The following is a 27756-nucleotide window of genomic DNA, read 5'->3' as shown; positions in this document are numbered from 1 at the left end:
AGGCCGGGCCTGCGTGCGCACCTCAGGGTCTCCCTTCCCAGGGAGCCTCAGTGCCGCTGGTAGGTCACCAGTGTTAAACACGTAAAGCGAGGGATCCCCGGGGCCTGGTAAGCAAAGAGAAAGAATTCTCCTTCTTCACTGAAGATACGTCAAGGCTGTCCGCTGGCTCGACTGCCACATGGAGCTGGAAGCTTAAGTCTGACTGGTAGATACAAGCTGGCAACTCTGATTTTTTTGTGTGTTTTGTGAAGAGTTTTTCCCTCTGTAGGAGTTTTATCTGTATAAAAAAATCTTTATTTCAAGTAATTTCTTCAGACTTTCAGATGCAAAGTTTGAGTGAAATCTTCACGCAGAGATACAAAGGGTTAATGAATGGTTCGTGGAGTCACAAACACACTTTGGATGCAGACTTATTTAGCGAGGCCAATCTTGCTGAGATCACACTGCATACTTCCATTTTCACGCTGGATGGAAATGAAAGGCCATCCTTCATCCTGCTCTTATTTACAATCATAGCCCTGGATGTAATTCTACCTGTGTTTATACATCAAGATAGAACAATAAAGGTTACACGTTATACAGTGTGCGGTCAATTTAGAAAGTGCTTCCTTAAACAAAGACTATCCCAGACTTATTTTATAAATTAAATTCTTAAAAACAACAGCACTCCAAAACAATGCTTTGAAGTAGCCAATGCAGCTCAGCCTGATGGGAATGATGCTCCGAGAATTGCCTGGCACCCCACTCAGCCCCTCTGCTCCGAGAAAGGGCCCAACCCTCCGTGATCGGAGAGCAGCAAATGGTGAGGACAAGCTCACTGTCGTTCTCATCTCCAGCCGAACCCTTTCTCAGGTCACTGCAAAAGCTGACAACCACTCAACAGGAGAGGACGGTGACTGAATTCGGGATTTTCCTCTGGACTTTTTATGCGTGACAATCTAGGCCTATGACAAAATTTCGATGCCTGTTTTCCTAAACTTGACTTACACGATGGGCCCGGCCCCAGCAAGCCTGGCCTCAGGCTCTGGGAGCATGCCAGTCACTGAAGTGAGGGGGAAGGGGACTGCTGACATGATGCCTCCGGTCGTCACCTGCACGGTGTCCTCCGAAGACCCTGAGTCCTGCCAGCCATCGTCCTGAGCTCCCATGTCCTGGTGAAGATGTGGCTGGTGGGAGCTGCTTCTGCTGCGGCCCAACAGAGATTCCTCCTTGTGCTGGTTATCAGTCTCTGCCACCACAGGGCCACAGTGGGAGAGGACCTGGTTGAAGCCTTTGGCATATAAAGCAGCACCTTGTTTTACAGGGGTAGAAAACAGGAAGTCTGCTCCCTCACTCCCCGCTCTGGGAGGTCTGAGGAGTCTCTTGGAGCTGGGGTTTCACCAGTCACAACACTTGGGTTTCCAGCCGTCGAATTTCCTTGACGACAAGATCAATGTTAATAATTGGGTTGAAGTACAGGGCCCAATAAAACAAACAGTTGCAAACAAACTGAGGAATGAGGGGCCAGAACATGGCCACAAAAAGCCCCTGTGTTGACACTTTCCAAAAATGGCTCCACATCCTCTGAGGCACCGTCCTGCAAAGAGAAGAAAAGTGGTTCAGACACCTCGGGGCTCAGGCCTGGGCCTCACCTGCCTCACAGGGCAGCCTGCCTGGGCCACAGAGCCCCTGTCCTGTGGCAGGTGCCTGATGCACACCTGCCTTTGTGGACCAATCTGTCTCCAGCTCCCAGGACGCAGCCCATGGGCTGCTTCTCAGGGCAGACGCCAGGCCCCCAACCTCACCTGCTTGTTGCTGTCACTTTTACTTACTTTTTAACATACATTTTTTCTCTGCTGGGGACAAGCTGTTCTGTGTGCTTTACCAAAACATCTGCAGTGCCCTGCAGAGCCAAGGGTACAGAAAGGGCATAAATATCCATACTCTCTGTGCGAATAAGTGAGCTAGCTGGTTCAACATACATGAGGGAGGGGCCAGGGATTAAGCTCAGTGGTTCTGCCGCCTGCCTTGCAAGCAGAAGGCCCCAAGTTCGATCCCCAGTACCAAAAAAAAATACACCAGGGAGATTCTTGGCAGGGTCTCAGAACTCTAAGGCTGCTGCTGATAGACAAGGCCAAGAATCCCACAAGTCACTGGTTATCAACATGAAAGGATGTGGCAGATCGTTTCCTTCTGCCTCTCCTGCAGTCCTCCTCTTTTGGAAATAACTTCTGAGTTTTGCTTTGGGGATGTCTCCTCCCCTATTCTTTTTCCTTTTCTTTTAAAGACAGAATCTCGTTGGGCCGGGGATTTAGCTCAGTAGTTCCACTGCCTGCCTTGCAAGCACAAGGTCCTAAGTTTGATCCCCAGTACAAAAAAACAAAAAAGAAGAATCTTGCTAAGTCACTAAGTTGCCCACACTGAGCTCAAAATTATGATCCTCCTGCCTCAGCCTCCCAAGCTAGGATTACAGGCAAGTGCAACCCATGCCACTCTTTTCCCTGATGGTTCAGGGCGTGGGGGACTGAACCTAGGGCTTTGAGCATGGTGAGCAGGTGCTCTTGCACTGAATTACTCCCTTAGTCTCTCCTTCCTATTCTCTGGGTGGGTCTGAAAGCAGCCCCCAGTGGTGAGGTGAGAGGCTGCCTTGAGGCTGGCTGAGGAGTGCTCTGCATACCCCTGATGGCCTTGGCTGGGCACGTGACCCAGGCCGGCCCAATCAGAGCAAAGGTGTGAGCCCTGAGGCCTGTTACAAGTGGTATGAGAAAAGAAGTACTTTTTCTTTACTTTTCACTATTTATTTATTTACAAATGAGACAGGGTCTCACTATGTAGCCTGGGCTGGCCTCGAACTCATGGTGATCCTCCTGCCTCAGCCTCCCCAGTGCTGGGATTATAGGTGTGCATGACCACGCCTAGCCTAGGAGTGCCTTCTTTCCAACAGGATTGCTAAAATACTCAGACCAAAGTCAGGAGCAGCCAAAGCTCCCACATGAGGAGAGCTTTGAGAGGCTAACACAGGAAGGAGCAAGGCCGTGACAGAGCCAGTTCCGAGGACTGCCCCTGGGTCTCTTCCACCACACCTGTGACCCTTTTCAGTGAAGCCAGTTTAGGCTGGCTCCCGTCACTTGCATCCAGGAGCCTCCAACTGTGAGGCTGTCTAGAACAGTGTCTCGTTTCTTTCACCAATCTAGAGAAGTTATCATTGTTCTAGTTGGTGGCAGAACAGCATTTAACAGCACAGCCACAGATTTCCCCGTGAGAGCTCCTGATGGTCAGAGCACTGCTGTTTCCCATCAAGGACCTCTTCTCTCTTATTTACTCCCCAATTAGGAAAACCCTTTACATACATACACCACACTGAAATTACACAGTTTATTATTACGTAGGGATGCGATGTATAGGGAAACACTGTAATAATGAACATAACCCCCACGCCCTTAAACACAAATTAACTTTTCTATCCACTGCTTAAGTAGTATTTCTCAAACCAGAGTCTGAGAAGTCTTGGTAGAAGAAGGATATTTTTCCCTTTTCAATTTTAAGAAATACTACCGGGCATAGTGACTCACGCCTGTAAACCCAGCATTTGGGAGGCTGAGGCAGGAGGATCACTGAGTTCAAGGCCAGCCTGAGCTACATAGTGAGTTCAAGACCAGCCTGAACTACATAGTGAAACCCTGTCTCAGAAAACAAAACAAAATAAAAAACCTTTAAGAAATACTTTGAAGGGGATCTTTTCCCTACTTGGTATTTCCTTCCCAGCCCTTATTGCTCCACATCTCTCTTACATAAAAACACCCTTACTTCAGCTCACTTCTGGACCAGATCCTCCAAAAAGAGAATAATTCGAGAACCGAGAGTAGCATGGCATTGACAATGAGAAACCGTGATGTCCAGTAATGGACCTCCAGCCAGTCCCAGGCGAATTCAGCAATCAGCTGGTATGGAAGGAAGGAGTACTTGACAAGGAACTCCCTCCACTGCTTCCAGGTGGGCTCCCTCAGGTCCTGGAAAAACAACACACATGGGCACAAAAATCCCAAGGGCTGACTTAACTGAAACACTGTGATCAGTGAGCTTTACATTTGTTATAAATACCTAACAATCTGAGAATTTTCATCCGTCTCTTGTAAGAATTAATCTTAAATTCGATGAATGTTATCAAAAAGTTTATACTGAGATGCTTGTTATATAATTGTGGGAGTTGAGAAAATCCAAATAAACATGAGTTATGAATAATAGGGTTGAAATGCAGTTACATTAACCGTTGTTTTATTCCTCTGTCCCTGCATGAAGAGCTCAAATCACTTTCTAAATTCAACATCTTTTTTTGGTACCAGGGATCGAACTCAGGTTTTTGCGCTTGCAAGACAGGCGGCGGAACCACTGAGCTAAACCCCTGGCCCTTCTAAATTCAACATCTTAACTGTAGTACAATGACAATAAATGGTGGTGAAATTTAAAATATTTATATATACACACCTTTAAAAAGTAATCCAAGGGAGGCCAGGGATTTAGCTCAATGGTTCCGCCACCTGCACTGCAAATGCGAGGACCCGAGTTCGATCCCCGGTACCAAAAAAAAAAGTAATCAGGGGGGCACAGATTTTAGCAGATTAAAAAGTCAGCTTGTGGGCCGGGGATTTAGCTCAGTGGTTTCACCGCCTGCTGGGCAGGCTCAAAGACCCGAGTTCAATCCCTGGTACAAAAAAAAAAAAAAAAAGTCAGCTTGATGAACAGGCAGGGGTTACTGGGGCTTGTTAAGACAGAAGCACTTTAAAATTTCTGTGCTGAGTCTGGAGGCAAGTAACAACTGGAAACTGGGTACTTAGAGTAACTGCGCAAAAGGGCTAATCAGCAGCTCTAACCTACATTCAAGGCTGTAGTCAAGTGGTCTCCCGACTAGTATTTAAGAAGTACCTTTGGAGATTCAGAAATTGTTTCGGTATTTATGGGTGTGGATTATACATGATTATTCCTACGTCCGTGACACTTTTAATTCAAACAAATCAAAGGATCAGCCCCAAGAGTAGCAAAGAAAAGGACGTTACCCTCAAATGACCGACCAGACATAGAGAAATTGGCCCCAGTAAATAAGTCCACCAGGATTTCTGAAGGAATCCTCAAGTAAAGTCAAAGGAACAAGTGCCTACAGGGGTGGGGGTGGGGGGCAGCCATGCCTGTGAAGAGCCCGGTGACAACTCTGGCCAGTGAGGCCGACTGTTCTAAGGCGTCCAGGACAGATGCACATTCTGCTCTTTAACCACCCTTTACAGGTTCTATTAAGGGACATGCGACAGGCTGGAAGGCCCATACATCTAATTCCTTCCTGTGGTCTGGACCTATGCCCTTCTTTTATAACAAAAGCAACGTTTTATGCTTTTCTTTTTAGTATTTCAAGTCCTGAGGATTGCTTCTCTTGCTGTGCAATGCAGAAAACAAAATGAGCTTCTAGGAAAGGTCTGACTTCATTTTCTTTTGTGGGGAGGGGATCTCCCTGAAAAATTCACAGGAAGCCTGGGTGTTGCCCACTCCCCCACAGGAGCCTACAGCCACGTCTCCAATTCCACACTGAGGGATAGTAGCATAATTACGACAGGCACTCCGCAGACCTACCAGAAGCTTGGTGATGATGTCCTCCCTGGAGCTGTCATCCTGCAGAGGGCAGATGGTGTGGATGAAGGGCAGAAAGGTGTCTGTGTAGTCAAACAGGTAGAGGTATAGCAGACTGAGTCTTGGGGAGCTCTTGAGGGCGTAGAGCAGGAACAGGGACCTGCCTGGGTTCACGGCCTGCAGTGGACAAGCAGCCAGAGGGCCACATTACAACCACGGCGGCCAGCTCCCCATCCACATTCCATCTAGGGTCTCATGCTTTTGTCATCAGCTTTTTTGCTAATGTGTGATGTGCACAAAAAATGAATGAATGAATGAGTGAATGGCAACAAGAGGCCAAGTAATCCATCTTTCAGGCTACATTATAAAACGATCCAATTTCTAACCACAGATGGGATCATCAGAACGTAACATTTTGGGAATGTGGTTCTGAAAAACATCAGTCTTTAAAATTTTCAAAGCCAGATTTGGTAGCTCACACTTGTAATCCCAGCTACTTGGGAGGCTGAGGCAGGAAGATAGGAAAGAAAGGAGGAAGAGGGCAAGAAAGGGAAGAAAGGAAGAATTCAATTTAGCTTATCTGTAAGTAGATACCACTTAATAAAAATAACTGAACTAAAGAAGGCTTCGTGTATAAAATGTTTGGTGTTGCACTGTCACAGTGCAAACTGCTGAAATTTGCAGCCCACATGTAGCACAATGATCTCTGTACTATCAGGGCCGTGACAGCAGGCCCTGGCTCAGGGCCGGGTTGCCTTTGCTGGAGGATCAGCTAGCTCTTAACGCAGTTAACAGATACTAGTTAAGACTGTATAAGCTTCTCCCAGAACAGACCAGGGAAAAACAGAACTGCAATGTTAATCATGTTTGAATTTCAAGTGAGATTATGGGCAATTTCTTTTTATTTCCCTCATTTTTGTAAATCTTTGAAATTTTACTACAATGAATAAAGATTTATTTTTTTTCCTGATTCTAAAAGTAACTTTAGGGCCAGGGATGTAGCTCAGTGGTGCCACACCTGGCTCACAAGAGCAAGATCCTGAGTTCGATCCCCAGTACAAAAAAAAAGGAACTTTAAAAATGATTCAACTTGGCATTTAGAATCAAACAAACTGGGGGTCAGGGATTTAGCTCAGTGACACCGCACTTGCCTTGCAAGCGCAAGGTCATGAGTTCGATCCCAGTATGGGGGGGGATAAAACAAACTGGGCACTTTGCTGGGAGTGTGGGTCAGTGGTACAACTCCTGCCGGGCATGCATGACCTTGGGTTTGATCCCTAGCACAGTGGGGGGAAAAAAAAATCACTGCACACCTAGTAGAATGGGAGAAGTAGGAGGCAGGGATACCAAGGGAGAGGAGGAAATTTTGAGGATGTGCTCCCCCATCTTGACTGTGGTGATGGTTTCACAGGTATGTACACATGTCAAAGCATATCAAATTTAAAGTGTATACACATTAGGTATGTGTGTGTTAATTCTACTTCACTAAAGCTTTAAATCTATTCAGCTTATTTTGATGCTATCAAATTTTTAAGTGTGATGATTACATTTTAAAAAGATTCTCTTTAGAAAGTCATAGTAAAGTATGTAGGGATGAAACACTATGCTTGGACATCCTCAGGCTCATACATTCTTCCCTCCATTTTTGTATTTTCTGAAATTTTCTGTAGTGAAAGATTTTTTAAAATCCATTTAGAAAATGCCAGATTCTAGGCCTGGAGCAGAAAACATGTAAGAATAACATGAGCATCTTGACACGTGAGAGAGGAAACCATCAAGGGCCAATAAGGTCACATCAAAATGACTTTCTAGGGCCGGGGATTTAGCTCAGTGGTTTTGTGGCCTGCTGCGCAAGCGCAAGGACCCAAGTTTGATCCCCAGTACCAAAAAAATCCTAACAAGATGATGGTCATGATGATCATGGTGATGACTGCAGCACTGGGGAACTGCAGGGAGGGCCTCCCACATACTGGGCAAATGCTCTACCACTGAGCTATGCCTCCAGCACCATAAGACGTTTCTTCATAGTCCCACACCCCATGAAATTTTTTTTTTTCTTGAGGGTCTCGTTATGTAGCCCAGGCTGGCCTCAAACTCATGGCGATCCTCCTGCCTCAAGGCCTCTCGAATGATGGGATTACAGGCGTGCGCCACAGAGCCCAGCCCCATGGAATGTCAACACGGCAGATATACTATGTGTCTGTTCATGGGCTGTGTCTTTTTTGGAAGTTGACAAAAGTCACTGTTATGGCCAAGACTTTATCCCCCAGGAACCCAGTTTTGTACTCCCGTGGGTAATACTGCTCCCGCTGAGGGTACACGATCTCCAGGGACTCAGGCCCAGAAGTAAAGCCTGCTGTGTGCAGCCAGAGCAGAAGAACAAGAGAAAGGGAGATGCCATGTTCCGTGTCTGCAGCTCTGGCATCAGTGTGAGTGCTGGACCCAAACAATCCAACTCTTGTTTACGTCCCATCAGATAGGGAGGAAAAACAACCTCACACAGTGTGAGTGCTGCACCCAAACAATCCAACTCTTGTTTACATCCCATCAGATGGGGAGGAAAAACAACCGCGAGATGACTATGACTGACAATAGCACTGAAGAGGCAGTGATCTCTTTCAGGCATTCTGACAGAGCTGTACCAGGACACGAGGGGTGGAGCTGTCAAATGTGCACTCTCAAGGGGCTGGCAGCAAGGAAGAGGTCAAAGAGCTGACTGCAGAGGAGATCATCTTGGTTTGACAGCAGGACCAGACTCAAATTCTCATTTGCTCTGGTTACTATTAAGAACGATTACTTGTACAAGCTGGGAATGGTGGTGCATGTCTATAATCCCAGTACTCTGAGAGGCTGAGGCAGGAGGACCCACAGGCAGTATATCCCGAAGGAGGTGTCAAGGAGCCTGGCAGGGGCCCCAGAGCCTTGCTCTGTTTTCTGTTGAGACTCGTGACCCTCTTGCCTCAGCCTCCTGAGTGCTGGGACTTAAGGCACACACCCCTGTGCTGGACTGCAGCCTGGCTCTTGACCACTAAGCTATGCTGCCTCCACTCCAAATGTAAAGCGGTGGAATGCCAGGTTGGGGGAGGATGCAGTTTAAATTGAAATGTGATGACCAAGTGCCTTGCAGAGAGATGGCACCAGTTCATGATCCTTGTAACACATAAGCGCCTCTTTCTTCATATTAAGTGTCAAATCTGACAATAGCGTAAGTGAAAAAAAAGTCATCTGATTGTTTAGTTTGCCCTTCTTTAACTAAGAAGAGGCATTTTTCCCCATAAGTTTATTAATTATCTGATTTTTCTCTGAGCTGTCTTTTTTCAAAGTTTAAGTCTGCATATTCCAGGTACTTCATAACTAATAAAAAATAGCACTGAGATCTTGTACACGTCCAGAGCAGGGAATGTCCATTCCTGAGAATGTGTAGCTTCTAATAGCAAAAGTGGAAACTCACTCAGGGTCCATCAACAGGAACTGCACAAGCTGTCATGTGTGTGCCCAGGGGAACACAGCACAAGATAGAGAATGGCGAGCTGGAGCCACTGAGATCAAAGCTCCGTGCGGAGGATACACTCAGTTCATGCCTCTTGCACTAAGGCTAGAGCCTGGAAAACCATGCTCCTGCGCTTGGGGATGACAGGACAGTACGCAGGAGAGCGGGCCCAGCACCCCTGCAAGAATGGGGCTGGCCAGCGAGGAGGGCGGACCTAGGGGTGGCAACTTTTCTTAAGTTACACAGTAGGCAAGGAGATGATTAAAAAAAGTCAGGAGTTCACCTTATATTCCCAGAGATTTTGGGGGGGCTTCACACCTAGTGCTTTGACGCGCTCCAGCTCCGCGAGGATGGCTCTTCTGTGGCTGCTGTTTTCTATGGTATATGGTGCTCTTGAAAATTCTTCCTCTGTCAGGGTTAAAAGCAACCTGTGGTGGGGTGGGAAAGAAGATTTCACACGGGGAGCACATTTTCCACACTGAGATCCGCCTTATTGATGCAAGTATTAAAGTGAGAAATTAAACATATGTAGTAGCAGTAACAGCAAACAGCTGAATGCTTACTACTTGGCAACTACTAGTATTCGAAAATATTTGCATACATCACGGCTGGTCATCTAACAGTTCTGTGGAGAGAGTGGCAAGGGCCCTTTTCGCAGACCAGAAAACAGGCTTAGGGAAATAGTGACTGCCGACAGCACACCACAGTTGTCTCGTTCCTAAGCCTTTGCTCTTTCAGTTAGAGACTCTGAATCTTACTCATTATTCTGGTTCGCGTCTACACAGGGAAAAGAAGGAAATCCGGGAACATATTATGACCTGCAGAATGGCTGCTTTAGCTGGGCGTGGTGGAAAGCATTTGGGAGGCTGAGGCAGGAGGACTGCAAGCTGGAGGTCAGCCTGGACAACACGGCAAGACCTCAGCTCAAAACAAAGCAAACTAAAGCACAAGACAGAGGGGTATTTGGGTAGGGGTTTAATTTAATAAAAATCATTACAGGTCCCTTCTCTAGCTTCCTCATCAGAAAGTAAGATTCCGTTTCCACGGTGACTTAAATCATGAAGTTCACTCCCACAGGGCTGGTGTGGGTGGGGGGCTGCGGCTCAGTGCGAGGGCCCTTGCCTCACAGGCACGGGGCCCTGATTTGTTCCCCAGCACAGGGAGCTCAATCACTGTACACGGCAGGCAGAGGAGACAACGGCGGCTGCCGGCCGCTCTGGGCGGAGGAGTGCAAAAGTGACGGTCCTGCAGGTGGCGGGGGCAGTTTGGTAGCACTCAGTAGGGTCTATTAAAGACACAGACAGATGTACTCCTTTTGGCGCGGTGCCATCAGTTCTAGGACTTTATCTTCTAGGAGTGAAACAATCACCCTAAGATACACTGTGATAAGTAGACAGAGCGACTTTTAGCCACAGTTTCGGGGGAAGCTAATTCTTACAAAAACCTAATTCAAATAGAGCCAGTTTGCTTTTCCGCAGGGAAGTCAAGTGTCAGAAAAGCTCAGTGGAAGCTAGGCACAGTGATGCATGCCTACTCTTCTGGCCTACTCAGGAGGCTGAGGCAGGAAGATCTCAGGTCTGAGGGCAGCCAGAGAAACTTAGCGAGAGACCTGTTACAGACAGAGAAGGGTTGGGGATGGAGCTTAGTGGTCCCTGGATTCATCTCAGTTCTTTAAACAAAGAAAAAAATAGCTGGTTGGGGAAGCAGGTACCGACTGGAAGTGGGGCAGTCAGGCAGCCTGGCAGTGAGCAGATTCCGTGTCTGAAATCAATGGATTAAATGGATCATGACAGTGTCTGCTCCGACCCATGTGCGGTGCTCTGTGTACCCACTGCACACAGGGATACATCTGCATCTGCATCTGCACCTGCATCTACAAATATGCACACACAGAAACACAGGTTTATTTAGTACAACTGCATTTTCAGTTTAAATAAAGAAATAATGCACACACGTATTTCAATGCATAAACATTTAAAAAATCTGGAAGCTAGGGGTGGAGCAAGTGGTAGACCACACTTTTCTGAAGAGTAGGATTAGTCCACATAAAATCTTTTTTATTGTTGGTTTTTTGAGACAGGGTCCTGCTATGGAGTTCAAGCTGGCCTTGAACTCACTATATAGCCCAGGCTGGCCTCGAACTCTTAACGATCCTCCTGCCTCAGCATCCCAAGTGCTGGGATCACAGGCTTGTGCCACCATAGCTGTCCACATAAAATCTTGCACATAAATGATCATAGCAGCATTATTCCTAATGGCCAAAACCTGGAATCAACGTAAATGTCCATCAACTGAAGAACAGGTAAAGAAAATATAGTCTAAGCAAATAATGGAATATTCTTCAGTGATAAAAGAGGAACGAAGCGCTGATTTGCTACATCAATGGGTGAACCTTGAAAACATTATGCTAACTGAAAAAGCCACACAGAAAAGGCCACACAGTGTATGATTCCATTTATATGGAAGTGCACAACAGGCCAATCCATTTTTCCAAACTCCAAGTTGAATGGTGTCTGCCTGCAGTTAAAGGACAGGGAAAGGCGGACTGACCAATGAGGGTAAAAAGCTTTTTTCTGGGGTCAGAAAAATGTTCTAGACTAAACTGTGGTGATGGTTACATATATCTGTGAATACACTAAAGACCATGAACTGCAGACTTCAAACGGGTGAACTCTGGGGTGTGTACTTCTATCTCAATAAAGCTGGTTACAGAAATGCCCAGGGCGTGCCAGAAGATACTTGTCCTCACCTTCCGTTTACTCTTTCAGATAAAAACCTGTCCCTGTAGAGGGAGGCCCAAGGGCCCAGCTGCTCCAGCCAGAGGACAACTTCTTCCGCCGTCCATTTGGCCACAGCCTTGTGGACCAGGAGATCGTGCTCAGACTCCCTGCTGCTCCAGTGATAGACGAGCAGGACCACCTGGGGACGGAACACGAGGAGGTCAGCTCACCACTCTCCACGCATGTGAGTGTGGGGCCCAGCTGGCAGGGAATGAGCCACGTCCACACTCAGGAGCAGGGCAATGCTGCCGCCATGGGGATGAGGGTCACAAGGGTCCTCCCGCTCTTCTCCCTGCTCTCTGCTGAGCAGTGAGGGAACAGAGGCCAGAAAAGAACTCATCCCAGGGCACCTGGGGCTGGCTGTACCCTTGACCCCATCAACTTGGTCAACACAACTGACCTTTTCACAAATATGCCTTTTCTACTGGAGAAGCATTTGCATTATTAGAACACAGGACTGAAAAAATAAGTCTCTGCACTGAAAGTTAGTAGTATGCTCTCAGGATTGTATCATCAAGGCACATGTCTCAACGCCCAGTTCTACCACGTGCCTGCCCTGTTTCCTCGCCTCTGCAATGGGAATCATGATGGTTCCTGTCGCACAAATCACGCAAAGGATTTTTCATGGACAGAACACAGCTAACATTCACTGGGCACCACCAATTATGTAGTCACCCGAGGAAGCAACCTTCCTAAAGAAATCAGACAGCCCAGCAGCTTTCAGCGGACAGCGAGTTGCATGCAGTCTCACCACCAGCTGCTTAACGGTTATCAAGAGAACCCACTTGGGCCGGGGATTTAGCTCAGTGGTTCTGCCGCCTGCCCCGCAAGTGCAAGGACCGGAGTTCGATTCCCGGTACCAAAAAAAAAAAAGAGAACTAACTGCAATGGAGACCGGGGTGGGCCAGGGCCCAGGGAGATGGAGACTTACGGCCACTCCAGTTAAAGCTGTGAGCACTCCAGAAAAGAAGCCCCCTCCTCTCTGCTGATTCACTCGGCCTGCGTTGGGAGCTAAAGGAATCTGATCATTCCCATATTTTTGGAAGGCTGCAAGACTTTGGACTATGTCATTATTCTGCTGAATGTCTTCAAATCTCATTCTAATGGCATCAGGAAATAACTTCTCAATAGCATCCCTGTGAGGAAGAGAAAAATCACAAGACAGTTAACATTTAGAAGCCAAAATAAAACTAATACTCAATACAGTACTTAATAATATACAGGTGCCTGTGAGAATGGACAAGAATATCTGCCATAGTCCTGTTGGTAAAAGCAAAAACTTAGAAATAATCTACATATCCACTATTAGGGAAACAGCTAACTGAAATATGGTCTATTCTTTTTGTTTTGTTTTGTTTTTGGTACCAGGGATTGAACTATATGGTATATTCTTTTTTTTTTGATACCAGGGATTGAACTCTGGATCTTGCAGTTGCAAGGCAGGTGCCGGGACCACTGAGCTAAATCCCCGGCCCCTGTATGGTATATTCCTTTTTTTTTTTTTTTGTATAGTATATTCTTAAAAGAGGAGTACTGTGTAGTTTTATCAGTAAATCTACTGGATGGATTACTACATGTCAATATGGATAAATTTAAGACACACATACTGTTGAATGAGAACTGTACACTGCAGAACCACACAGATACAAACAGTACACTGCGAGAGAAGATATTTGCATGTTCTATTGGCACATAAATGTTTAAAAGTATTTTTTTAAATTTAAAAAGAAACTAAGTCATAACAAATTACTGAGTTACATTAACTCAACTGAGTCGTAACTGAAATTATTGCGGGAAAAAGTAAGGAATGATTCTAAGATGGGGAGAATGGGTTGAAGGGGTCTGTCACTTGGTCAGCAATGTTCTCATCTTTTTTTTTCCCCCCAGCAGCATTTATTAAAGAGGCTATCTATGTTCTCATCTTTTTAAAAGAAATGTAAACAATGAGTGAATATATGTATTGGTTACATTATTAAAACTTGGTTTTATACATTTGATCTTAGCCAAAATGCCAAGAAGCGATTAAAACTTAGTTTTATAAGAAAGGAAAAAAGGGGCAGGGATTTAGCTCAGTGGTTTCGCTGCCTGCTGTGCAAGTGCAAGGACCCAAGTTCGATCCCTGGTACCAAAAAAAAAAAGGAAAGTTTAGTGGGAAAAGACTGACCTTCAAGTTATTCTGAAGGGCTCTTTCTATTTTCAAGGACATAAAACCAGAGAACCCTCCTTCCATTTAAAATTAGCCAGTTGGGAAAAGCAAAACTGACAGATAGGAACGAAGTATAAACATATCTCTTGTGAAAAAGGGAAGGCTGGGCTAACGGTTTTGCAAGAAGTTCAGGTACTGTGTTGATATCAAGAAGGCTGGACACACTGCAAAGGCCACAGGAAAGGGACAAGGATTTAAGCCTCAGAGGCCTCACGGGGTAGCATGACTGAGTGGAAGCAGAAAAGAACCGCCTATCTGAAAGGTCTTACCACTGGCTGTGCATGAGAAACATTATTAATGTGTTAATTGACAAAGTTTATATAAACAGTATAAGGGCCGGGGGTTTAGCTCAGTGGTTTCGCCGCCTGCTGCGCAAGCGCAAGGACCCAAGTTTGATCCCCGGTACCAAAAAAAAAAACAAAACAGTATAGAAATCCGTATCAGTTATTCATAATTGTAGAGTTTCACCACTCTATTAGACCATACAGTGTTTCTCAGTAAATAACAAGTATTATATGCCATAGAATTACAAGTAACAATCTGATAATCAGAACTTAAAATTTCACTCCTTCATTTGGAATAAATGATAAACCAATTATGGTCACCTGTGACAAGGGAGTCTGGATGTTCAGGCCCTGAGCTTCTCGACTCATATTCTAGCAGGTCCAGAATGATTACCCCAGGAGGCCAGCTCTGAGCCTGGTGCCTTTACAAACCTGCTACGCCCGGTAAGAGAAACCACACCTTACAAGCCATCTGCGCTTCCGCTCTGACCCAGCTTTACCTGAGGAGAATGTTGACTTTGGGGAAGCCTTCCCATTTCTCTCTGCATTCTGGGCACTCTGTTTTCTTCGACGACACCCACCACAAAGCTAGACAGTGCCGGCAAAAGCTGTGCCCACAGTTCAGGGTGGTGGGGTTAACCAGGATATCGTAACAGCAGTGGCACGAGAATTCACTGACAGAAATCTGCGGGCTAGTGCTTTCGAGAGGGTCCTCTTTCTCTGGACCCACGATGTTCAGGTCATTTTTTTGAGGCTCTTCCATCTCTTAGCAAATTCTGAGATCCACAGACAAGGAAATTTTCAGACTTAGGCAACTGCAATAAAGCATCATGGAATCTAGGGGAAAAAGCAATAACAACAGGATAAATTGTTGTTGGAGATTACTTCAACTATTTAAAAACTCTAGCCCTTATTTTTTATTATTTTTTGCAGTGCTGAGCCCTAATACCGACAGGAACACGCTCCACTACTGAGCTATGCTCCTAGTCCAAAGCTCTAATTTTTATTTTATTTCCATGTACTTTTGCTTTTTCGTTAGTGCTAGGGATTAAATCCAGGGCCTTGCACATAGTAGGCAAGCACTCTACCACGGAGCTACATCCTCAGCCCCGGAAGCTCTAATTTTTAAGGGTAACACAATAGATTTCATAAGAATCCACATTCCATAAACCAGATAGTCAACACTGAATTCCTTTCTGGCCCATTTATCACACCTTTCAAAATAAAATGAAGCAAAAAGCTGGGTGTGGTGAGGCACACCTATAATCCCAGCACTCTGGAGGCTGAGGCAAGAGGATCAAAAGTTCAGGTCCAGGGCCGGGGATTTAGCTCAGTGGTTTCGATGCCTGCTGCACAAGGACCCGAGTTTGATGCCCGGTACCAAAAAAAAAAAACAGTTCAGGTCCAGCCTGGACAACTTAGTGAGACTCAGTCTCACAATGTATTTTATTTTATTTTTCCAACTGAGTTAGTCTTTTTATTCTTTTGGTAATCTCTTCCAGGGTTAACTACTTCCACTGTAGGTGATGAAATGTATAAGGCTCCACTTCAAATGTTGGCACTGCTATGAGCATAGTCTTTTCCCCTTCACTGCCACTCAGAATTAAAACTTTGATTCTTGTCTTATATTCCAGTCCCAGTAGTTTCCACTGCAGAAGTTATCTGAGGACAATCTTATACTTTCCAGCAGTGGTCTGTGACCAGGCTCTATCTTCTCCACGAACACTACGATGGATTTAGTTTATACATGTATCAAACTAAGAGGCATTCTCTCAAATGAGTTTAAATGCACTTTATTTTTAGATAACCTACATGACATGGTTTTTTCCCCCTAAAAAACACTGCCTCCACTTCAAATAAACCATGGTCAAAATAAACGAAGCGTTCAAGATGACATCAGTGCCATTTGTCTAAAATCCCGGTGTCGTGTGGATGACAAGCAGCAGCCAGTTATAACAAGTGATAGATCCAAGGTAACCATGGAATCCATTAATATTTTTCCATTTCTAAACCATCCTTAAAGAAAATCACAAATGGGGTCACACCATCCTCACGGTAGTCCAGGAAAGCACCCATGTCATCTGGATTCATGTTTGCACCAATAAAGAACTGATAAGTTTTTGAAATTAGCAAGGATGTGGTTGATTTGTTCTGCAGCCCGTCATAAAAGGCTTTACTTTCTGGTCTTTGTTCTTAAGTTTGCCTTTGATTGATTTCATATAATCTTTGATGTACTTCTTGTAGGCCTCTTCTGTGAAGCTGGTTTCCTGCAGGTGATGGTTCATGACCATATCAGCACCAGCGACTACTGTGCTTTCAGTACCTTTGCCCTCCGTGCCTTCAGCGGAGGCATTTCCACCAATGAGAGAGTCATCAACGTTACCCTCTGTTCTACTGACCATCTTGCCCTCCACCTCCAGGCACAGCCCGCCCGCGATCTCCTGGATCTTGTAAATGTCGGAGAACATCTCATCGTGGCTGATGAGGTCCCGATAGATAATCATGGTAGTGGCTGAAGGGAGACGCGGCTGGCCGAGCTAGCTTAGGAGGAGCCGGGAGCTCTGAGCAAGCGCGGTGCAACTGGAGCGGCGTACGGGGGGAGGGGGGAGCGTGCGGAACAGCCCAGCCTCACAGTCTAAGAGGACCAGGGATATAGCTCAATGTGAAGGCTCTAGGTTCAATCTCCAGCAGCACAAAACAAATTTTATAATTAAAACAAAAATCATGAAGCAAAACATAGTATAGTGGGTGGTTTAATGGACTTGGGAGTGAGGATAGAGAATTCTAGATCCTTTTCTTTCATCAGCTTCTTTTCAAAATGTAATTTCTCTGGCTTCAGCATTCTCAATTAAATTTCCTAAGTCCCTTGCAGTTGTATGATTTTAAATAACCAACTTCTCAGCTCAACAAATTGTCTAGGGTTGACAATAACAGTAAGGCATTAGTATTTCATAAACATTTGATTTCAGGGACTTTAACTGGAACAATTCCAGGAAGTGAGCATGGCTTTGTCTTCCACCCCACACCCCCATGCCGAGCCACCCCCCATGACCTAATATACTCCCCCCGCCCCCAGATTAACTCAACCATGCATATGCTACTCTCTGGATTTGGTCTAGTGCCACAGAAATATGCTAACGTCAGTTTCTGGGTTTTTTAGGGGTTTTTTGAGGCAAAGTCTCACTATGTACACTAGGCTGGCCTCCAACTCATAAGGATCCTCCTGCCTCAGCCTCCCAATTGCTAGGATTACAGGTGTGAGCCACCATGCCTGGCTGCTAAAGTCCATTATATTCAAATGGCAAAGAATTATTCTGTTCTTGTTCTCATCCGAGTCTCAGATTTTTTTCTTTCTTTTCTGACAGGCAGCACAGTGACAAAGAACTTGGAAATCTAATCTAGGGCTCACCCATATCGAGCAAGTGTTCTACCATCTGGTGGCACATGCACCACATTTACCTGGTATTTTTGAGACAGGATCTCACTACATAGTTTGGGCTGACCTTGAACTCATTACGTAGCCCAGGCTGGCTTCTAACTTGTGATTTTTCTGCTTCAGTCTGCCATGTAGCTGGGATTACAGGCGTGAACTGTCACACCCAGCTAAGACACTGCTATTTAATGAGCATCTCTTACAAGCTGGGTACTGAGCCAGGTCCTTGAGATGGATTCATATCATATCTGGATTCAGGGTCCAAGGAAAGATACAGAGACCATGCACAGGATGGGGAGTGAGGGCCACGCACAATTGGGCTTTACTTGGGCACTAAACTCAGTGTTTTCACTAAAAACAGTTGAAGGACATAGCCAAGATCCAGGTCTGACGAGGGGTCTCACCTGCCAAATTAAAGAGAGGTAGGCAGATGGAGGTGGGAGCCCATAAAGATACACAGATAAGAGTGACTGACTTATAGGCAATGAGGACAGCAGAGCTGTGCCCGGAGAATGATAAATCTCACTGAAGGAGGGTAGGCTGGAAGCAAGGAGAGTAATCACGGGCAAGTTAGAAATGAGGTGTTACTACTTCATTTTCAAAAATGAAAATGCAGGGGCGAGAGGTGCAGCTCAGCAATACAGCACCTGACTAGCATATGTGTGGTCCTGGGTTTGATCCTCAGCACCGCAAAAAACAAAACCAAACAATCAATACAAAGCAGAAGAAAGAAAGGAATAAATGTACTTGAAGATGTTAAGAAAATCATTTGTGGGCTGTAGTGACTTAGAAATGACACAAATTTCTCACAAATTAGGCTTTCAAAAACCAGAACAGACCAGCAGTTCCCTGTCTCCTAGATATGTACATTGATTTACGGTGAATCTTTTTAGTAAAACATGTAACCATCTTACTTTATAATTTTAAAAACAAGGTATTATATTACATTATCCATTCAAGATATGCTTAAAGCAGCGAATTTAAAAAACTGTCACATTTATTTATTTTTTATTTTTTTATAAGTACATAATGTTGGGCCGGGGATTTAGCTCAGTGATTCTACCGCCTGCCTCAAAAGCGCAAAGTCCCGAGATCCCCGGTACCAAAAAACCCTCAAAATTCATAATGTTTGCAGTACCTAGAGTTTACATGCCTTGTGTGGAGTTGGGCCATGTACATAACACATAGGTCATCTCCTTTCCCTCCCTGGCCACCTCTTGATCTTCTTGCCCTCTTGAGAAAGCTCTGTCTTCCTACTTTCTATCCTCTTTTATTTTGCTCTTTATTTATAATTTGGGTTTCTCATATAACACAAATCACACAGTAACGTTAAAGGTGTGCTTTAAAAGTCATTATGCAAAGCTGAGGTGGCCATTAACTCTGCTTTGTAACGGCCTTTAACAAATTAAAAACTGCATGGACTTTGATTACTGTATAGTTCCCTTAAGTTTCATTTTCCCCTAAATTCAAAAACTGAAAGCTACAAGAGAAAGGAGAACACACCCTTCACCAAACTCAGCTGATCTTTTCTGCTCTCTCTCAGATGTATTGGGGTTATTTACACTAAAGAAAGTAGTACTTTCAGAAGTGCAAAATGCCTCTCTGATAGAATCTAGCTCAGGCATCAGAGTTCTGAGCAGGGTGAACACACCCTCCCGCCCTGGCAATGCTTAAAGGACTCATTGAGGAGAAGGGCATGGTCTGAGGACGTTTACAGCTGTTCTCTGCAAACATGGCAGCTCGGCGGCAGGCTGGAGCCATGAAGTAGCTCACTGGCTCTTCCTGTGCTCCCACACGGGCAGGCATGTGTTAGAATGCCACTCTGTTATCGTCTCTTCTACAGTCTTCCCTTTGTCTCATGCCTTGGAGAAGACTAGGGGGCAGGACTAGGAGGAGAATCATTCCATTCCCACCCTCATGGCCCCTTCATACACACACACTTCTGTTTGTGAAACAGCAAAGTACTAATTACCTAGTTCAAAACTAATGGGAAGAATGTCTGAGTTTGGGAAAGTCGAGAAAACAGCAAACAGAAACCAGTTTAAAATCACAGGTTGAAAATCATAGGATTGCAGGGTGCAGCAAAACCTCGGGCATTCCCACAGGGACTGACTGAGTCCCTCAGCAGGGCTGGGTTTCTGAATGAATAGCTGGGTCTGCACTGAACTGGACTGGTCTTCTGGTATGAACTCCATGCCCCACTGGTGTGTACACAGCTGTGCGTAGCCCAGAGTGACTTTTCCCTAGGCTTTTAGGGGGGATCAGAACCCAGATAAGGTTAAGGACTACTGAGTACCTGCTGGGACAGAGATTCCTGATACCCTAAATGCTCCGCATGTTAAAGTGCTCAGAACGGCCTTGATACCCTAAATGCTCCGCATGTTAAAGTGCTCAGAACGGCCCGGCGAGCCTTTCAGATCCCGCAGCACTGTGGCTGGTGTAACATCTGGCCCACAGGCAGGCTTTCTTTCCCAGGGCGTTCTTCCTTTTCTTTTTATTGAGATGAAGTCTCACCGTGTTGCCCAGGCTGCTCTGGAACTCCTGGGCTCAAGTGACTCTCCTCTGCCCACCAAGGGGCTGGGACTACTGATGTGTAGCGAGCCTGGCTCCCCCCCCCCCCACACCCATCTGTTAGTCCCGCATATTTAACCCAGGGCTTTCACACTGAGCCACATCTCCAGCTTTTTTTTTTTTTTTTTTAAATTTTGAGACAGGGTCTTGCTAAGTTGCCCAGGCTGGGCTCCAACTTGCTAACCTCCTGCTTCAGCCTCCCAAACTGTTGCATACTACCCTGCCAGCTTGGCTTTTTTTTTTTTTTTAACTTGTCCCCAATATCTTTTTAAATTTTTTATTTATTTATTTTTCTGGTACTGGGAATCGAACTTAGGACCTTACGCTTGCCAGGTAGGTGTGGCGCCACTGAGCTATATCCGCAGCCCTCCAACATTTTTAAAAAATCTGATTTCACACAAAAAATCTAGATTTCTGGATTCCCTTGAGAAAACAGTCGGAAAACATGACCACACTGTGGTCTTGTCCTGCATGATGAGAATCAGAGCTAAGAACTCAGTAGTCATCCCTTCATCTGGGGCTACCAGCTAAGGTCCATTTCTCTCCCCCTTGTTCCTCAGTCCTGTCGTTTGCCTGACCCTTGAGTTTTCATCCCCTGTCTGTACTGTGATACCTTCAGAGTCCAACCAGTGTATAGTTGTTTCCAGGTAAACTGGCCTTAAGCTTGCCAACTTCCAGAGTTGTGTCAATTTCTAAATTGTCCTGTCTTAATCTGCTGTGAGGCTTAGGTTGCTGAGAAAGTAGCTGCCTATGTGAGGTCTCCTGCACCTTTTACTGCTCCTCTTCTGCTTTGGAGTGGGAGGCTGGAGAACCTCTGGCTGACTGTGTACGTGAAAGGCTCCAGTCAATGGCAGGGACCACATCTAGAAGGGCGTAGTTGGCTTGACTCTCATCAGAGGCCACAGTATAGCCTCTGATAACTTAGGCCCCTCCAATGTATCTACTGACATGACCTTCTATGTTATGACATAGAAGACAAATCCAACTGACAGGCAGGGTACAGTTACTTGACGATCAGGAAAGAAAGACAGGGACACAGTCTCCTAGTGATGCTATGGAAGGAAAGAAGCTATGCCCTGCTTTGGAAAGAAAACTGTTTGTCTGGCTTAGTAGGAGCTTATCCATAGGTTTATCTGCAGGGCAACCATCCAGAAGGGGGGATAGCACTGCATCACCTGTTTGCTTCTTTAGTCACCCATGGAATAAAGTCACTTCCACTGAGGAAAGCTGACACGGTAACTTCTATTGATCTTACTGAAAGAGAATGCACTGGTTCTCAGTTTAAGTGAAGATTTTTTATGCCTTAGCTTAAAGATCTCATTGTGTAATGACTATTAACTCTTTAGAAAGTATAATCTTCAGGCTAGGGATTTAGCTCAGTGGTTCTGCCACATGCCTCACAAGTGCAAGGTTGCAAGTTCGATCCCTGGTACCAAAAAAAAAAAAAAAAAGAAAGTATAATCTTCAAACTGCTTGCTTCAGCAGTATATTAGTTTTACCCTTCATTCAACACACATTTATTGTGAGTATAGTACACTCCTGATATTTTAGGAATATTCCTTTTAAGGGCTAAGTTATTGGAGTTTAGCCTGAACAATGTGATCTCCATCATTTCTTTGCAAGGATGTTCAGTGCAAGAATAAAAAGATTTGGGACTTGAGATGTGGCTCAGTAGTAGAGCATTTGCTTACATGCTCAGAGAACTGGTTTCAATTCCCATCACCATAGGAAAAAAAGAGAAAAAAAAGATTTTGGTTTCTTTAGGCCTCTAATTAGGCTATTTATTTTCATTACATATTATCTGACAACAGAAATAACAATTGCTAATATTTATTGAGCCCTTATAATTTGAAAGTACCAACAACCCTAGGGGATAAGAATTAATCATTTCCATTTTTCAGATAAGACAAGGGAAGCCTAATTGGTAAATGGCAGAACCAGGTTTTAAATCATGGTCTGACTTAAAGTCTACCTCCATAAAGATATTAATCCCATGGTTCCGCTGCCTGCCTCGCAAGTGCAAGTCCTGAGTTCAAGCCCCAGTACCAAAAAAAAAAAAGATATTAACCCCAATGAAGTAATTATTAACAGTTATTAGTTCAAAGGACTGATGTACCCTTATTATCTAGGCCCCATAAGAGAGCTGCTACTGCACAGCTGAGAAAAACAAACTAGGATCAGACAACACTGTTTTGGAATGGGAACTCCCACTGGTAGCCTTTAGGTTGAGCTTGCAGTTCTATGCAGACGTTCACAGCAAAAACGGGGAGGGATGAGTGGGGAAATACTATTTCTGGCACACCGGGCCTACTCCTGGGGATACCACTATAAACACTAGTGGGACACTTCAGACATATTAAATGTTCAAAGAGTGTCCATCCTTTTCCAGTGACTGTGAAACAAAAGCAAATGTGCCCAAGGTGAGTGAAATAAGGTCAGAAATGTCAATAAGAACAGAACATTACATGTACTTCCTGCAGGCAGCTAAACTGGCTCTTAATCAAGAGAAGCATTTCCAGTCTATAAAACCTTTTCTTTTTCCTGTTCCAGAAAAGAGTTTTTTGGACAGGGTCAGAAATCACTAGGACAAAGGTAGCTAGCTCCTTTGGATATTGACTTGCTGCCTGAACTTTGAAGTCCCGTGTTTTATTGCCCTGGGTGGTATTGGGGAAGATGAGGGCAGAGTAAGAAGGGCATCCAGGTTCTCTCTGTGCCTGTCCTCTTCCACGGTTATGTGGCAGATATTCAAGGACCTACCCTGTACTAAACTCTGTAGATGTTCAACAAATCAGAGCTTTAGTACAATGGCTACCAAGTAACCCACACCTTAACTACTGGTTTTAAGATATTCTATTTTTGGTACTGGGGAATATGTGCCTAGCATGCACAAGGCCCTGGGTTCCATCCCCGATACAACAAAAAAATTCAGTTATGATTCAGTATTCCTCAGTATCTCTTTCAGATTTAGTTAACCCTTACACTTTTTATATACTTTGGCTTCAGCCAGGTCTTTGCCGTTCCAGTCAAATCCTGGGCTCCTCATGGCGAGGAACCAAGCCACTGAATTCTATCTTCATACCTGAGAGCGACAGGCACAACGCTGGACTCTAGATTTCCAACTGCAAATCAACTCAACAATATTTGACTCCTTATCACAATAGCTCTTAATGTCTTTGTCAGAAGCCCCTGAGGAGTTTGGTGACCCCAAACCAGGATGTCTGGGAACAAGGCTGGTAAATGCAGTCGTCCCTTGGTATCCATGAGGGACTGGTTCCACGACACCCCACAAATACCAAAATCTGGGGACATTTAAGTCCTGCATTTAAAATAGCATTGTATTTGCATATAGCCTATGCACATCCTCCTGTATCCCTGAAATCACTTCTAACTTACTTAAAATACCTAATACGATGTAAGCACCAGATAAAAAGTTGCTAATCAAGTTTTGCTTTGGGCACTTTTATTTTTCTCAAAATTTTTGGTCCATAGTTGACTGAATTCACACATATGGAATCTGAGGATAGAGAGGGCTGACTACATTTTTTTTTTGGAGACAGGGTCTCACTATGTAGCCCAAGCTGGCTTCAAACTCATGATTCCCCTTTCTCAGCTTTCCACATGCTGTAATTACAGGGGTGCATTACCACACCTAGCTGACTGTGCATTTTAAACAAACCCTTCAGAACATTATATGTGCAGGGAAGTCTGGAACTTGAGCATTGTTACATACACATACAAATCTCAGACAAGGTACAAACAAAATAAAGATTAAGTAACACTTCATATCCTCTTATCAGTCCTTCTTTTCTTTAGTGCCTAAATCATCCTTCCAGAGCAAAATTCCCCTCAAGCCCCTCCTTTGCTCAAAAAGTTCCCTACTACAAGAAAAAAAAAATCCACAGTCCTAAGCTAGTCATTGAAGTCTAGCTAGCAAGCCAGATAACTTTTATTGGGTGTTGGGGATTGAACCCAGAGCCTTCTGCATACCAAGTACATACTTCACTACTGAGCTACACCTTCATCCTCAATCAAAGTAATTTTTTAAATTACAATACAAATTCTAGAGCCAGAATGAGTGAGTTAAAAATCCCAAATTATTAACTGTATGGCTTTAGGCAAGTCACTTACCTTTTCTGCCTCAGTTGCCTCAACTGTAAAATGAGTTTATTAATAGTTACCTGCCTAATAGGGATGTCAATAATCTAGAAAGGATTAAAGCAATTACTACATTCACAGCACTCAGAATCATGCCTGGCACACAGTAAGTACTATGAAAGCATTAGCCAGTACCATTACCATGATTTTTTTCCTCTATTGTTCTCTTGATGTACTACAGTGGTGCCAACTACCAAGTTCTGCTCTCTGGGCATTTTTCCACATTCTCACTTTGTTCCCATCTGTAACACAACTCCATACCATCTCTGAGTCAAAGATATCCAATGATAAGATTCATATCATGTCCTTAAATACTAACTCCCCAACACCGAAATTAATCTTTCCCACCTCTGTGCATTAGTGTAACATTTATTTGTGTATGTTTTTTCATCTCCTGGACTATAATTTCCCTGGAGAGGCTGGTAGAATTGAAACAGTATGGTTTTAGAAGTGAGACTAATCTGGGTTCCAAACCAGGTCACCGTTCATTCTCCTTGGGTCTCACAGTTCCCATTATCAGGCCAGGATAAGAACATCAACTTCAAAGCATTAACAGGAGGGTTAGACAACAAATTGTATCCACAAATACTGAAAAGAGTTTGCTGTATGGTTGATTGGTACAGCATTTTCTTGAGTGCTATGTAGTGTCAACTATGCTAGTGTCGACCCTGGAAAAAGTCAACGCTGAAGGAAAACACAAATGACAGAACTGCCCTGGAGAAGTAGTTTTTCAATCAGTTGATGGAATTAGCCAGAGAAAACGTAGATCAGGATACATCCAGGCTATTTACAAAACAACAAGAACAAATCCTATTGACACGTGCAGTCTGCACCAGCTCTGGGGTATGCCTGAGAAGGAGAGCAAAATTCCTGCCTATTGGCCTCTCTGGGTGTAACGTTAGGGCCACCCCAAAGGACAGACCAATGGGCTTGGGCAGGGAGGCCCTAACGGGGACAATAGTCGAGGGCATGGCAGCGTCTGGGATATCACTTTCCTCTACGGGGCGGGGGGAGGGGGGGCTCTAGCCCCGCCAAACATCCCCAAATAACCTGAGTCATTCCCACACTTCCCTTCCCCTTCCCCTTCCCCTTCTTCTTTTAATAAAAAGAAAACTCCTTTTTGCACAAGTTTAGCTTTCGGAGCCGTGAGGCGGGGATTCTAGCCCAGCTTCTGTGTGACTTTGGAGATTCATTTTTCCTTTCTGTGCCTCCGTTACCCCATTTTTAACTAGGGAAACAATCACTCCTTCTCCAACAGACCGTGAACTCAATCTGGCGCCTATCAGGGGCCCGATCAATTCTAGCGCTCCTGGCGGGCAGGAGTCCCTCGGTCCCCCTCCTCAGAGGTGGGTAGAGGCGACGCCCCCCACCCCAGCCGCGTGAGGAGCCCGGGAGCTGCGGCTCCGCTCCTGAAACCGAGGGACCAGCCGTGTCGACGTGGGATTCTGAGGAAGAGATGGGGAAGTCGGCCAACTTGCAGTCTGCACCCAGCGGCCAGGACACAGCTGCCCAGGACCCAGCCCTGGGCGAGCAAAAACCTGCGTGCCTCCTCCTACCTGGCCGGAACGGCTCAGGCGAGGGGACCCCAGTGCATCTTCCACCCTATGCCCTAACATCAAGCTGCCCCCTAGCCAGCAATCCCCCGACGCGCCAAAGCTCACCATTCCTTCAGTCCAGGGTCCTACGCGGCCACTGCCCACCCCCCCCACCCCGCAACGGATCCCCGCGGAAGAAGCGGGGAGGTGGCGACTTCCCTTCCGAAGGTAACCTAGGACCGAGTGCGGCGCTGTCCCCCAGCCCGCGACCATAGAGAAGAGGCCGCACTCAGTTCCCAAACTCCTCAACCCTGCGACCTCCCCGCTGCCTAGAGCGGCCACTCCCGAGCGGACAACGTGGGCGCATGCGTACAACCAGTGACCACGCCTTTTCCTCTTCCCTGAAAGACATAGGGCGCGAGCTCGGGAATTAGCCCCGGAGGCGAAGGAGGGTGGTTACCTGTGACTAAATACTCTCCGGAGGCGGCTGTTTCTGCAACCAGAGGAATCAGCCTTGCCCAGGAATTAAAATATTATAAGACCGCATTGTGGTCTCCACAATTTTTCTTCGCACATTTTATGCAAAAAAAAATCAGAACTAAAGTTGAACTTTACAGTGTTGAGCAGATTGGAATCAAAATGACATTATCACCACGTCCTCTCCTCTTTCCCACAGTGTTTGGGTTTGTGGAGAACTCGCGTTGATTACCTGTTTTAAAGCGTCTTGAAATTGTCTAATTGCTAAATTGAGGTGACTTTTTTTTCCCCTCCACCTATCGAATTTTAGTGAAGATCGGTAATATTCTGTTCTAGCGCAGTGGGTGTGAGCTCATCTTCCGGAGGATAATCTGGCAATGGGTACGCAGTAAACTGTTGATGTTAGGTCGGGCGTGGTGGTGCACGCCTGTAACCCCAGCATTCGCTGCGAGTTCGAGGCCACCCTGGGCTACACAGGGAGACCCTGTCTGAAAAAAGAAAAAAAACAGAAAGGGTCTCAGTCACCTCCCAGTCTGGGTTTGAGCTTCCTGTCCTCCAGCATCAGCTGTGTGCCCACATACCTACCATACCTGTTCCGGCACGCCTGGGAGTAAATTTTGTTTCCTTTTGTACTAGAATATACATAACATAACATTTACTATTTGAACCATTTTAACTGGCTTTACAGTTCATTGGCACCAAGTACATTCTCATAGTTAGGGAACCATCACCACTGCTCATCTTCCCAAACTGAAACTCTGCTCCCATTAAACACTTAGTATGGGTTTATTTATACAGCACAATTCACATACCTTAACACCAATGATCCTCAATACAAACCCTGAAAATTGAAGTTTAGGAAGACTGAACACATTCCAGAGCTAACCTTTGAAAACAACTTAATTGGCTTTTGTGAAAGACCAAGGTGAATTCTTGTACTGAATACATTTTATTGAGCATCTACTGCATCTCAGCCCAGTGTTAAGACTTTGATGATAAATAGCAATCTCAGGGTAATACCTGCAGGGGGCGCACTCTGGTGAAAGTGCAGACTGGTCCGCCCACAAAAGCAGGAGGCCAGGGGGTTTTTTTTGGTACTGGGGATCGAACTCTGGACCTCGTGTTTGCAAGGCAGGCAGTGGAAACCACTGAGCTAAATCCCCAGCCCCTGGAGGCCAGTTTTTAAGAATTAACTGAGGTGGGCCAGGGTCTCCTCTTCAAACCTGGTCT

At 45.3% G+C, this 27756-nt stretch overlaps 2 protein-coding genes across 3 annotated transcripts; both read right to left on the bottom strand.

Annotated features, from left to right (window-relative positions):
* Window positions 1-271: 271 nt before the first annotated feature.
* On the bottom strand, window positions 272-26368 carry Bfar (bifunctional apoptosis regulator). 2 transcript variants are annotated; one of them, XM_013076446.3, is made up of 9 exons: window positions 26176-26368; window positions 14856-15192; window positions 12797-13001; window positions 11835-12004; window positions 9369-9513; window positions 5599-5772; window positions 3787-3989; window positions 1812-1882; window positions 1397-1576 (listed from the first exon to the last, which is right to left on the bottom strand). In XM_013076446.3, exons 2-8 carry the CDS (start codon window positions 15116-15118, stop codon window positions 1861-1863), a joined length of 1182 nt encoding a protein of 393 aa, XP_012931900.1. In that variant the 5' UTR covers window positions 15119-15192; window positions 26176-26368; the 3' UTR covers window positions 1397-1576; window positions 1812-1860. The 2 variants fall into 2 exon arrangements, with proteins under 2 accessions (XP_004855896.1, XP_012931900.1); XM_004855839.4 differs by lacking the exon at window positions 1812-1882 and having other exon boundaries at window positions 272-1576; window positions 26176-26366.
* Window positions 16482-16859, bottom strand: LOC101714213 (translationally-controlled tumor protein-like). Its single transcript, XM_087208763.1, has one exon. The coding sequence runs from the start codon at window positions 16857-16859 to the stop codon at window positions 16482-16484; it is 378 nt and encodes a 125-aa protein (XP_087064889.1).
* Window positions 26369-27756: the final 1388 nt, after the last annotated feature.

The sequence above is a fragment of the Heterocephalus glaber genome, unplaced genomic scaffold, assembly GCF_053883595.1.
Source record: "Heterocephalus glaber isolate CG9 unplaced genomic scaffold, H.glaber_assembly_v1.0 deba00000943, whole genome shotgun sequence".
NCBI lineage: Eukaryota > Metazoa > Chordata > Mammalia > Rodentia > Bathyergidae > Heterocephalus > Heterocephalus glaber.
This window is presented reverse-complemented; position numbering and strand designations above follow the sequence as displayed.

Excerpts from the sequence above, each read along its gene's own strand:
- Bfar (XM_004855839.4), bottom strand. The coding sequence starts at position 15,118 with ATGGAAGAGCCTCAAAAAAATGACCTGAACATCGTGGGTCCAGAGAAA. Across the intron at positions 13,002-14,855 it reads AAAGTCAACATTCTCCTCAG|GGATGCTATTGAGAAGTTAT; the intron begins GTAAAGCTGGGT and ends TCTTCCTCACAG. Across the intron at positions 12,005-12,796 it reads CAGCTTTAACTGGAGTGGCC|GTGGTCCTGCTCGTCTATCA; the intron begins GTAAGTCTCCAT and ends TTCCGTCCCCAG.
- LOC101714213 (XM_087208763.1), bottom strand. The coding sequence starts at position 16,859 with ATGATTATCTATCGGGACCTCATCAGCCACGATGAGATGTTCTCCGAC.